Source organism: Eurosta solidaginis, chromosome 2 (assembly GCF_040869045.1).
Source record: "Eurosta solidaginis isolate ZX-2024a chromosome 2, ASM4086904v1, whole genome shotgun sequence".
In the NCBI taxonomy this organism is placed as follows: domain Eukaryota; kingdom Metazoa; phylum Arthropoda; class Insecta; order Diptera; family Tephritidae; genus Eurosta; species Eurosta solidaginis.
This window is the reverse complement of record NC_090320.1, coordinates 12,799,795-12,812,454: the sequence shown is the minus strand read 5'-3', so window position 1 is coordinate 12,812,454 and position 12,660 is coordinate 12,799,795. Positions and strand designations below refer to the sequence as shown.

The 12,660-nt window shown below is 34.1% G+C and overlaps 1 protein-coding gene across 2 annotated transcripts in view; it reads right to left on the bottom strand.

Annotated features, from left to right (window-relative positions):
* Positions 1-1,028: 1,028 nt before the first annotated feature.
* IP3K1 (inositol-trisphosphate 3-kinase-like protein) overlaps positions 1,029-12,660 on the bottom strand; it is a 34,229-nt gene continuing 22,597 nt past the window's right edge. Inside the window, exons 1-4 of one of the 2 annotated variants that reach the window (XM_067764444.1) lie at positions 11,401-11,419; positions 11,196-11,288; positions 3,666-3,784; positions 1,029-2,740 (exon numbers count right to left, since the gene is read on the bottom strand). In XM_067764444.1, the coding sequence (XP_067620545.1) occupies positions 1,924-2,740; positions 3,666-3,784; positions 11,196-11,267 (1,008 nt within the window). In that variant the 5' untranslated portion in view covers positions 11,268-11,288; positions 11,401-11,419 and the 3' untranslated portion in view covers positions 1,029-1,923. Of the gene's footprint in view, positions 2,741-3,665; positions 3,785-11,195; positions 11,289-11,400; positions 11,420-12,660 lie in introns of those variants that run through there. The other variant, XM_067764443.1, reaches the window with a different exon arrangement.

Below are 12,660 nucleotides of genomic sequence, written 5' to 3'. Positions count from 1 at the left end.
TGTCTGTTGGGATGCCCAGGTTTCTGGGTATTCAACAGGAGCTGTTTGGTTAGCATCTCATTTCTCTCCCTGATGGGGAGTATTCTCGCGTCATTATGTAGATGGTGTTCTGGGAACATAAGAAGACAGCCCGCGGCGGTTCCAAGAGCAGTATTTTGGCAGGCCTGTAGATTATTCCAGTGGGTAATTTTTAGGCTTGTCTATCTCCTGATATATTTTGGTAAATAATAACTTGGTAACATTAGTAATACATCATGAATTCAACTGTCAAAAAATTTTTGGGGGATCTTCTAATTAATTTGTTATTATATATTAGAAGAGCATATGTTTTAATCCCGACTCTCAACGACAAATCAATAAAGCAGATGAACATGTCAATGAATTTTAAGGGACGGAAACACATTTAAGACTATCACGATCACTTCCAAGTATGACTGTAAAACACTTTTCATCGAACCCGAAACCCATTTAAGTTCCGCCAAAGGCAGAAAAGTTCAAATAAATAACTGACGTGCATATGTACTTTATATGAATAACACTTTTTTTCTTTTATGTCCGGTTTTTCAGTGAAAGTTTGCAGTTGAAATTGAGGTCAGTTAAAGTGGCTAAATTGATTTTTTTATTTTGATTCGATCCTAAGAGTAATGTTAATTCGCACTGGTCCTTTGTACTTAATTTTGCATTGGCGTTAGGTGGCACTGATATGCTGAAAAAAAAAACAATTTCTGTAAGGGCTCTCGTAGCAACCCTGCAAAAATTGTGTGACGAAAAACGCACACAGCCACAGGGCACGATCACATTAATAGGAACGAAACAGAAAATTTGGTCAAAAATCTACTCTCGCCCATGCAAATGTGACTATGAATATGATTACTACAATGACCAGGCACAATGACCGTAAATTGCTAGTCAGATTACGTAGAGCGTTTTTGCAGGGAAGGTATTTATTTTTCTACTCCTATTTTTTCAAATCGGGTACAAATTTTACCCTCTTCCGACAGTCGAAAATACATCAATACCGTTTCAAATAGCGTACATCTACTGTCTTTTTTTATTTACTTCACCTGGTGATTCCACCATGATTGAGCCATGGGTACGACATAAAAATATATTAGGGTAATGGGTATACCCATTAAACATAAAATACAACTTTTTCATTAAAAATTCAAACATATTTTTTTATTTCAAATTAAATGACATCCTTTTTTTATATAAAAAATCGTAAGACTAAAAATTAACGATATATCATATATGTAAATATTAACTCGTAATCAACTACCAATTAAGACAACATGCTTTAAATGTGTTAAGTAACTTTCAGCTAAGAAAATAAAGCTGTCGTGAGCTTAATTTTCAGCTTAGAGATAATGAACAGATGATTTTTATTTACACTATTTTATTAAGAACACGATAAATATGACCGTTAAGTAACTAACTAAGAATACTTTTAAATGGCTTATAGTAACAAAAAATCTTTGTCTTCGGAGTCTTATTCATAAATATACATATTACTTAATAATGTAGGTATGTATTAATGATTTGAGAACGTGATTCTGTAATATGTTTTGTTTAAAGACTGTTTCCAATATGGAAAATACAAATATAGACGAAGTTCATACACAAATTCCTAGAGTTCTTGGTCCCTAATTAATATTCGCATATATACTACAAGAACAGGCTTTTTGGGGTGAAATAAAATTGTCTTTCTTTAAATGCAATCAATGCATATCAGTCTTTTGGCAGAATAAAAACGTGTGTGTTTTGCATGTGCAAAAACTTACACAATTTGTTTGTTTCATCTTGTTTTTTTTTTTTTTCATATTACTCAGCTAATATGAAGTGAAAAACTTCAACTTTTTGCAACCAACCATTGGAAGTACCGCTCTTTACTCTTCTGTTATACAAAGTATTTATGTAGGTACTTTATATTTGTAAACACTTCCGACTGCTATGACTCGCATAAACATTTTCAAATGAATTAATCAACTCATCCATCCCTTTGAGCAAACCCTCCTCGCAGTTTCCAGGTATCCAAGTTGCACGATGATTTACACTTACGCCCGTGGGTAATGGACGTGATTTAGCAAAGTCAATTAACCAAACGCCAACTTTATCATCATCGTAAACAATAAATATGCTGGATCCAACCACCTCATGACGTTGAAAAAATGCTGATTTCTCCATTACCATACGCATATGCTTTAAACGTTTGATGAGCTCTTTGGTCACAGAACGTTTAGCGCCTAGGAACTGTTCAATAGTTTGTGTAATTTGATCGCTATTACGTACTGTCTTCAAATCTTTAACAGGTGCTCTTCCACGCAGACGCAAAGCTTCAATGCGAAAGCCCTTAGATTGTGATGAAGACATTGATTCGCGGAAAAGCATATAGCGCAGTTTAGTGATGGCTTGCGCCTCATCCTCCTCGGGTGTTGGAGCCAATGGATCAACTGCTACCATTTTCTTGTATAGGTCCGGACGTAGTGTTTTATTTGTGACTTCCGTTTCTAGGAATGTGCGGCAACCCATTTTGATATCCATGACACAGGGATCTTTAAAACCTGTCAATAGATCCTGTAGTTCGATAAAGTTTTCACCATTTAATTCCTGTGCGCCATAAAATTGTGGCACAATTTTTGCAGTTTGAGTTTCTTGCGTAAGCATCTTATAGGCAAGCACTTCACTATCTGTTAGATTTGCAACGCGTTTACGCACAATGCCGGCTGTTGTGGGAACAATGCTGTAAAGCAAAGAAAAAACAAAAGTTAGTTAAGGGAGTTATAGAACATGAGATGATTGTGATAGAATTGTGAAGATGTTAGAGAATCATTTTAATAGTTTTTTTTGTTGTTACTCGAAAAAGTCCGGGTCAAAAATTGTCCTAGGTGCAAGTTTATGGGATCCCCACAGCATTTTCATGACGAATCATGCATTCTTTTTTTAAAAAAGTCCACAAAAAACCGTAAAAACCGGACTTTTTTTTATTTTATAAGCCCGAAAATAAAAGTTAAATCCGTACTTTTATTTTGTAAGGACGAATAAAAGACCGGGCGAATAACTATGGAACGGCGTAATCAAATAAAATGAATTTTTTGCCAATAGATTTTTCGAAATGTCTAGATTTGAAACCTATATGGTAATTTGAAAGTTTTTGTTACTCATAGAAAAACTAAAACCATAAAGATTGATCCAATTGAGGTATTGCCCCGAAATTTGATACAACGCTTTTTGTTGAAACAACAAGGAAACTATAATACTAAAGTAATTAAACAAAATTGGAAGTAGATTTTTTAGGCTAGGGAACTCAAACAAATTAGTAAAGTGTGATAATTTCTATGTTATTTATGTTTAAAGTTCAGAGGTGATATATATGTGATAGAAAAATAGTAAATAAGGTTTGTAGGCGTAATTAAGAAATTAAATATTTGTGGTAAGGGAATTGAAAATTGCCTAAAAAGATGCGCTTCGAAGCTTAGAATCGGACCATTTTTTGCCAAGTAAGCAAACTTCGAATTTAAAAAAATGTAACATCCATGGCTACGAAAGTGAATTGATTCAGAACTTCAGAATTTTAAAGCTTATTTCCGACAAGCTGCGAAAGATTAAATAACCGACTGAAATGATTTTTCGCATGATTCAAAAATGGAATTAATTCTTATGCTTACCTTTCCGGATGCCCGGATAATTGCATCCAACCTTCTGGTTTAAAGTTTGTTTTAAAATTATTATTTTGATTGTGTTCTAACAGAGCGGGAGTCGCTGGGGCGCTCAATTCCAAAGCGTTCTACAATAAAATAAAATAAGAGAAATGAATTAGTTGTTTTATCTAAACTGTAAATGCATACATATATGAAAAGTAAGTTAGTGTACTTCGGCGGTTTTGATAGTCCGTTTAGAAAAGGAAGTATATTGAAAATAAAGCAGTGCGTGTGCATAGATATACTGTGAGCGTCAAAATAAAGTAAACATCATAAATTATTTAAAAAAAATATTTATTATCTATATATATAAAAGAAGTGTACATTTTGATTGTCACTCCATAACTCGAGAACGGATAGAAAGATTGCCATGAAATTTTTAGGAAAGATACAGGAAGGAGAGATGATGGTTAGTTGATTTTGAAATCCCAAATCGGTTTAGCCATTCTTGAGTTATGATTTTTTTTAGAAAAAATTCAAAATTTGAAAATTTGGTATATAAATTTGCCTATATTAGTATTTACGATCCTTTTTTCCGGGAAGTTAACCAGAGACGGACTGGGACTGGGATTAGAACTAGGACCTGGACTGAGGCTCGGAGTGGGACTGGGACTGGGACTGGAACAAAATACATACCACCCTCTGGGACAGGCAATAAGGGATGAAGAAGAATGAGAATAAGGTGAGAGAAAAGAAAAGAGAGAAGTAGAAGGATACTGAGAAAGAAATAGAATGTGACGAATATGGAGATAGATGAAGCGAAAAAGACGGAAGGAGAAGTGAATAAAAGGATCAGGAAAAAGTGAAGAGGGGTAGGGGAGGGCAGAGTTAGACGGAAAAAGCTTATTAAAAAATGCAGATAGGCCAAATTTAGGGCAGAACAACGTCTGCCAGGTCTGCTAGTATTTATATAAATAATGATATATAAAAAAAAATATTGTATAATTACAGAGTAATTAAAGTAGTATTGAATTATTTAAAACAATGAAACCACACAAAAAGCACGTTAAAATTTAATTCACTTTTTATTCAAATATACCCATTTTTACGCGTCAAAAAAAAGTGGCATCGTTCTAATAGGAAGAATCCTTGAATTGCGAAAGTGGTGGCATCGCCATAATATATAGTTTGTTTATAGTACTTATAACGGGAAAGTACCGTTCCAAATAACTATCAAAAAATAAATATTTGCGACGTTAAATAGTCTAAAATTTACAATGAGAGGACAAATTTCAATTGAGACGCGTGAAATCATAATAGATTTACACAAGAAAGGCAAATCTTTGCGAGAAATAAGTAAAATTGTTGGAAGGAATCATTGCACAATAAAAAAAAAAAAATCATCGACAAGGCCGGCGCAGGGCGGCCAAAACGTCTTACAGACACAGAGGTAAGAGCTATAGTTAGAGAAGTAAAAGCGAATCTGACTTCCAGTGCTGTTAAAATAGCTGAAGATATCAAAAAAACTTCTGGTAAATCGGTAAGCGCTAGCACCGTTAGAAGATCACAACACCAAAATGGCTTACATGGTAGAGTACCACGTAAAAAGCCTTATATATCGAAGGTCAACCAAGATAAGCGTATGATTTCGCCTTTTGAAGAAACATTCTTTTTACCGATGAACGTAAATTTGAAATATCAAAAAAAAAAAACTAAAGATATGGCGGAGCAAGAATAAAGCCTTTAGTGATAAATGCGCTATCAAAACAGTAAAGCATGGTGGAGGCTCTGTAATAGTCTGGGGATGTATGGCGGCATCGGGGGTCGGTAATCTTGTGTTTATCGAATCTACAATGAAAAAGGAAGATTTTCTTGACATTTTGAACAACACCGTCGTCCCTAGTGTGGAGAAATTGGGCTTAGCGCAGAGCTGGGCAATGATCCTAAGCACTCTTCCAAAATTGTGAACTCCGAAAACTCTTGATCATCCACCTCAATCCCCAGACCTTAATCCAATTGAGCATTTGATGCGAAAAAACTGGTGCACTTCTATAAAAAGCGAGTTATTTTCTTATGTGTTATTTTTTGTTAATTCTTTTAATCAATTCAATTTTGCTTTAATGACCAATGAATTATGTAATATTTTTTTTAATAAAACTTTTTTAATATAAATATAATAAAAAATTTAAAACAATATGAGGTGTTTACTTTATTTTGACGCTCACAGTATACCACTATTTTTTATATATTTTTTAAGAGCTATCAGCAAACTTATTTCACGAAAGTGTATGAATGTCAACATTTGCGCCAATAAGGCGCCTAGACAGCCGCTAGACATATGTTTGTTATTTAAAAAGGCTATTGTATGTATTAAGGTGGGTCGATTTGTATGGACGAAAGTTAAACGATATTGCGCTATCGATTTTTCGATAGGATTTTGACTCAGGAAAAAAAGTTCCACTACGCTAACCAAAACAAATAATTTTCGAGCCTGCGTAATTTAATTTTTTTGACTTTTTTCGACCTTGATTTTAAGGTTTTTTTCATGACCTACTAAAAAACTTTTCATATGTAACGTTTTTAGCGAACATTTTTGGGTCGGTGTATACCCTATACATGAAAATTTTGCAATGAAATGCAAATTTTTTTAGTAGGTCATGACAAAAACCTTAAAAATCAAAGTCGAAAAAAAGTAAAAACAATGAAATTTCGCAGGCTCGAAAATTATTGTTTTGGGTATGGGTCTTGGAACTTTTTTCCTGAGCCCAAATCCTATCGAAAAATCGATGGCTCGATATCGGTTAATAAATCGACCCAGTTTAGTATGTATATTAAAATCAGTGCATACAGCATGTTAATGAAGAACATTTTAATATACGCGTTACAAAACAAAAAAAGTTGGGTGTTTTTATTTTGGAAGTTATCAGTGTGTAGAAGGTTGCATATAGCTTTGTCACACTTACATATGGGTGATTCTCCGCGAGATTACAGTTTTGTGTCGAAATTTGAAATATATTAAAGCATTTTCTATGAATTAAATTATGTAATTGAGTTAAAATTATGTTTATTTTAAAGCTTCATGTTGAATGTTATTGACCGTTCTTCAGTTTTGTGAAGTTATATTTCATAATATCTTACAAAAGTCACAACCGTGGCATTTGCACAACCACATTTTTCATAACATTTTAGGTGGTAACTTTTTTAGTCTTTAATTACACGAGTAATAAACTGTCATTATATTAAATACTTGACTTAATCTGCAATATTAAATGTTGTTTTAATGATAACATTTCTGTTTTCGCTTTGTAATTTGATTTTGAACAGTGTCCATAGGTTTTTGAGTAAAAAATGTTATTCAAATCGTTAGGTTGGTACTGCTTTATTGCACACTGGTTTGTGACATGTGAGTGTGAATTTTGATCAGCAAGTATCCCCGCATATTTCCATGTTAATGTTTGCAGTCTTAAAATAACTAATATCCATTTTTAAACACTGAAAAACTGGAAAAACGGTACTTATCAAAAAATCATGTCACAACCGTGGCACTTGTATCTTTGTAGTTTTAAGTTAAGTACCGTCTATTGTACCATTTTTCTTTGTAGTTTGCTGACATAACCTTAAAACTTTACGGAAAATCTTGCGAGTCATGCTAGCTTTTTTTAATGAGCAATTTATTGTCAAAATGTCACAACCGTGGCAGGTTTCAGTATCAAGAACAGAAATTAATATCTGTAGCGCGTCCACTTTGGGAATGTTTTTTAGCTATAAAAACTCAGAAAAACGATTGAAAATATTTAAAAATCGAATATTTTTTTTCCAAAATTTTGGGTTAGTAAAACTGAGAGCTCGCGGAGAATCGCCCATATGCCTGATTGAATTTTATTAATATTAGCGGCATTTTTTTTTTAATGAAAAACATACATATGTAAATAATTATGCCAAATCATTTAATTAATTGGAAAACCATAGCATCCGTAAACATGTGCTTAATCTAAATGCAAACAACAAATACTAGACATGTAATTGCCCAACAGCTGATTGTCAAAGTTCGTATAAGAAATGCTGATTATTGGAAATATTTCAACAAAACGAAATTTTTTTTAATCATACATGTGTACATATGTATTGTATATACATACACTTTGTACAATAACAAGACAAAAGTTCCAAGTGACGCACTTAAGGGGTGAGCTGAGTATAAAGTCCATGAATTACAATGGTTGTGTCCTAAACGTCCTAGCAACTAGGAAGTCTAATCAAATAATACATTAGCAGCTTACATAACTTTTTTTATTTAAGATCAACGTTTTTTTTTGCTAAAATATCCTTTCAAATGTGAGTACTTTTTAAAAATTCAAACATTTAGTTTGTTCACGTGCTGAGTGACTGATACAAGTTTTTCCAGCTACATGGTTTTAAATTGATAAAATATTGACCGCATCGAATCATCACGTAGCGATTGTCTTGTCAATAAAAATGTCAACAAACCACAATTAGTGCTCTTAATTAAGTCTTCGTAGCCGAAGCTTAATTTAAATCAGTCGTTACCACAATGTGGTGAGTACGTTGGGTTCCAAACTCACTGCGTATGTGAAGTTTTGGCTTAATAAAAGCCAATGCTGTCTGTGCCTCAAAACTCATTGCAGTCGAATAGGCACAGTTAAGTGAAAGTTTTAAAAAAAAAAAAAATAAATGTAAGGCGCGATAACCTCCGAAGAGATCTAAGGCCGAGCTTCTCTTCCAATTTGCGTCGTGCTCCTCTTGATTTTTCCCTACAAATTGGCCGGACGGGACCTACATGTTTTATGCCGACTCCGAACGGCATCTGCAAGGCAGATGAGTTTTCACTGAGAGCTTTTCATGGCAGAAATACAATCGGAGCGCTTGCCAGACACTGCCGAGGGGCGACCCCGCTTAGAAAAATTTTCTTCTAATTGAAAAATCTTATTTCTAAAATTTTGATGTTGCTTTGTCCGGGAGTTGAACCCAGGGCATACGGTGTGATAGGCGGAGCACGCTACCATCACACCACGGTGGCCGCCAGTGAAAGTGAAAGTGAAAGTTTAAGCTCATTAAATTTGTCGAATGACGGCTAAATATGCATTCAAGCTGAAGCATGATGAAATTGCAGAATAAAATGCTATAATGCTTAAGGTATATCCTCTTATTATACAAAGTTTTACATAATTTTTGCTGTAGATATTGAAATCATGGCAACCCTACACCGCCCACGTCTTGTAAATGCTGTTGTGTAATGCATTATTTCGACTGCTGGTTACTACAGCGCTTTTTATACTCAGCTGAGCAGAGCTCACAGAGTATATTAATTTTGTTCGCATAACGGTACCCCGTAACGGCATAAAATAATCGAGATAGATATAGACTTCTATGTATATATCAAAAGGATCTGGGCGAAAAAATAAATTCATTTAGCCATGTCCGTTCGTCCGTCCGTCCGTCTGTCCCTAAACACGATAACTTGAGTAAATTTTGAGGTATCTTAATGAAATTTTGTATGTAAGTTCCTGGGCACTCATCTCAGATCTGTTTAAAATGAACGAAATCGGATTTTAACCACGCCCACTTTTTCGATATCGAAAATTTCGAAAAACCGAAAAAGTGCGATCATTCATTACCAAAGACGGATAAAGCGATGAAACTTGGTGGGTGGGTTGACCTTATAACGCAGAATAGAAAATTATTAACATTTTGGACAATGGGCCTGGCACCGCCCACTTTTAAAAGAAGGTAATTTAAAAGTTTTGCAAGCTGTAATTTAGCAGTCGTTGAAGATATCATGATGAAATTTGGCAGGAACGTTACTCCTATTACTATATGTGTTGTAAATAAAAATTAGCAAAATCGGAAGACGAACACGCCCACTTAAAAAAAAATTTGAAAGAAAAATTTTAACAAAAAATTTAATATCTTTACAGTATATAAGTAAATTATGTCAACATTCAACTCCAGTACGAAATACAAGAATAAAGGAAAATTTCAAAATGGGCGTGGGTCCGCCCTTTTTCATTTAATTTGTCTAGAATACGTTTGATGCCATAAGCCGAACAAAAATTTACAAAATCCTTGTGAAATTTGGTAGGTGCATAGATTTTATGACGATAACTGTTTTCAGTGAAAATGGGTGAAATGGATTGAAACCACGCCCAGTTTTTATACACAGTCGCCAGTCTGTCCTTCCGCTCGGCCGTTAACACGATAACTTGAGCAAAAATCGATATATCTTACTAAACTCAGTTCTCGTACTTATCTGAACTCACTTTATCTTGGTATTCAAAATGGGCGAAATCCGACTATGACCACGCCCACTTTTTCGATATCGAAAATTTCGAAAAATTAAAAAAAATGCCATAATTCAATACCAAAAACGAAAAAAGGAATGAAACGTTGTGATTGGATTGTTTTTTTGGACGCAAAATATAACTTTAGAAAAGACTTTGTAAAATGGGTGTGACACCTACCATATTAAGTAGAAGAAAATGAAAAAGTTCTGCAGGGCGAAATCAAAAGCCCTTGGCATCGTGGCAGGAATACTGTTCGTGGTATTACATATATAAATAAATTAGCGGTACCCGACAGATGATGTTCTGGGTCACACTGGTCCACATTTAGGTCGATATCTCAAAAACGCCTTAACATATACAACTAAGGGCCACTCCCTTTTAAAACTCTCATTAATACCTTTCATTGGATACCCATATCGTACAAACACATTCTAGAGTCACCCATATAGAACTAAAGCCCACTCCCTTTTTAAATACTCATTAACACCTTTCATTTGATACCCATGTCATACAAACACATTCCAGGGTTACCCTAGGTTCATTTTCCTACATGGTGATTTTCCCTTATTTGACTAAGGATGAAGGAAAATCGTTCCAAAAAACGTCACCCTTGGTCTACAATTTGGTGGTCGATATTTCCCAAACGTATGTGATATGGAATTAAAACCCACTTATAAACCATCTACGAAACCAACGCAGCTAAGCTCTCAGCTGAGTATGTAATGTGCGGTTACACCCGAACTTAGCCTTCCTTACTTATTTGTACTATCTTGAAGGCCTTAACCCAGGAAGTAAGCGCTTTTTTGTTCACAGTATATTAATGTTTTCCCTACATTTATTAGCGGCAATTTTCTGTCCTGTTTTCAACTACGCATTGTTTTCAAGAGCATTTCTCATTAATTTTATTACATTGCTGGTTTTTTCATAACAAAAACTACCTATGCAGGTAGCTCCAATTGTTTATTACAGTTTACTCTTCTATCTTGCATATTGTTTGTGCAGTCAAGCGAAAAAAAAATTAATGCCATAAGCAATGAAATTACAATTTTAATCGCACGTCTCACTCGTGCGCTGTGTATTTAGGTATTTATTTTATGATTTGCACGCAATACATTTCGTGGGCCCGTGAGAGGGCGACTGATGCTCTGAATATCACATGGAACAAGTATGGAAAATTTTTGCATTTAATATGTTAATATTGATTGTTGTTAAACAAAAATATTGATTCAAGAAATATATACATTTAGATACTTACAATAGCCAGAAATTTCAGCAATGACATACGATGTGGAGGTAAAATTTCACGTTGACTCAAATAATCGGCCATATAATTTTCAAATTCTTTTTTCTGCAATTATAGAGAAGTGTAGAGGTTTGCATTAATTGAATGTAAAAAAAGATAGATCTACTTATGCAATTGAAAAATATAATTTTTAATACAATATGATGAAATGACTAACGACTAAAAGTATCTTCGCACAAACTCTCTAACGCAACAACCGTTTCACAATGATCCTCTTGTACAACTGCACAAGAAACATGCCATTTTAGTCAACTTATTTTATCAGTTTTCTAACAATTTGCGTAAGAACGTATGTATGTATGTACATATATGTATATGACATTCATCTGATATCAGACAGATTTTCTGCATGATAAGCGAAGATAAAAGCGTAAACATTTCAAAACAATCCTCTCAAATAATTAAAAAAAAAGCACTTCAACACGACCACTGTTAATGTGTGTAAAAAAACTAACAGCAAAATTATTGGAAGATGAAGTACTTATCAGTTCATGTCCAACAAGAGAGAGTCTGCTGCATATGCGTGTAAGACGATAACATGATGAAATAATAAAGGTGATGTCAACAACATAACCTCACTTTTTCGGCTGCTCTATTTGCCAGTATTTACTTGGACTACAAAAGTACTAAATTTTTATACTCAGCTGAGCAGAGCTCACAGAGTATGTTAACTTTGTTCGCATAACGGCAATCCGTAACGGCATAAACTAATCGAGATAGATAAAGACTTCTATATATCAAAATGATCGGGGCGAAAAAAGAAATTCATTTAGCCATGTCCGTCCGTCCGTCCGTAAACACAATAACTTGAGTAAATTTTGGGATATCTTGATGAAATTTGGTATGTGGGTTCCTGGGCGCTCATCTCAGATCGCTATTTAAAATGAACGAAATCGGACTGCAACCACAGAAGAAGTGCGATAATTCATTACCAAAGACGAATAAAGCGATGAAACTTGTTGACCTTATGACGCAGAATAGAAAATTACTAAAATTTTGGACAATGGGCGTGGCACCGCCCACTTTTAAAATAAGGTAATTTAAAAGTTTTGCAAGCTGTAATTTGGCAGTCGTTGAAGATATCATGATGAAATTTGGCAGAAGCGTTACTCCTATTACTATTTGTGTGTTAAATAAAAATTAGCAAAATCGGATGACGAACACGCCCACTTTTAAAAAAAATTTTTTTTAAGTAAAATTTTAACAAAAAATTTGATATCTTTACAGTATATAAGTAAATTATGTCAACATTCAACTCCAGTAATGATATGGTGCAACAAAATACAAAAATAAAAGAAATTTTCAAAATGGGCGTGGTTCCGCCCTTTTTCATTTAATTCGTCTAAAATACTTTTAATGCCATAAGTCGAACAAAAAATTACCAATCCTTGTGAAAGGGGCATAGATTCTATGACGA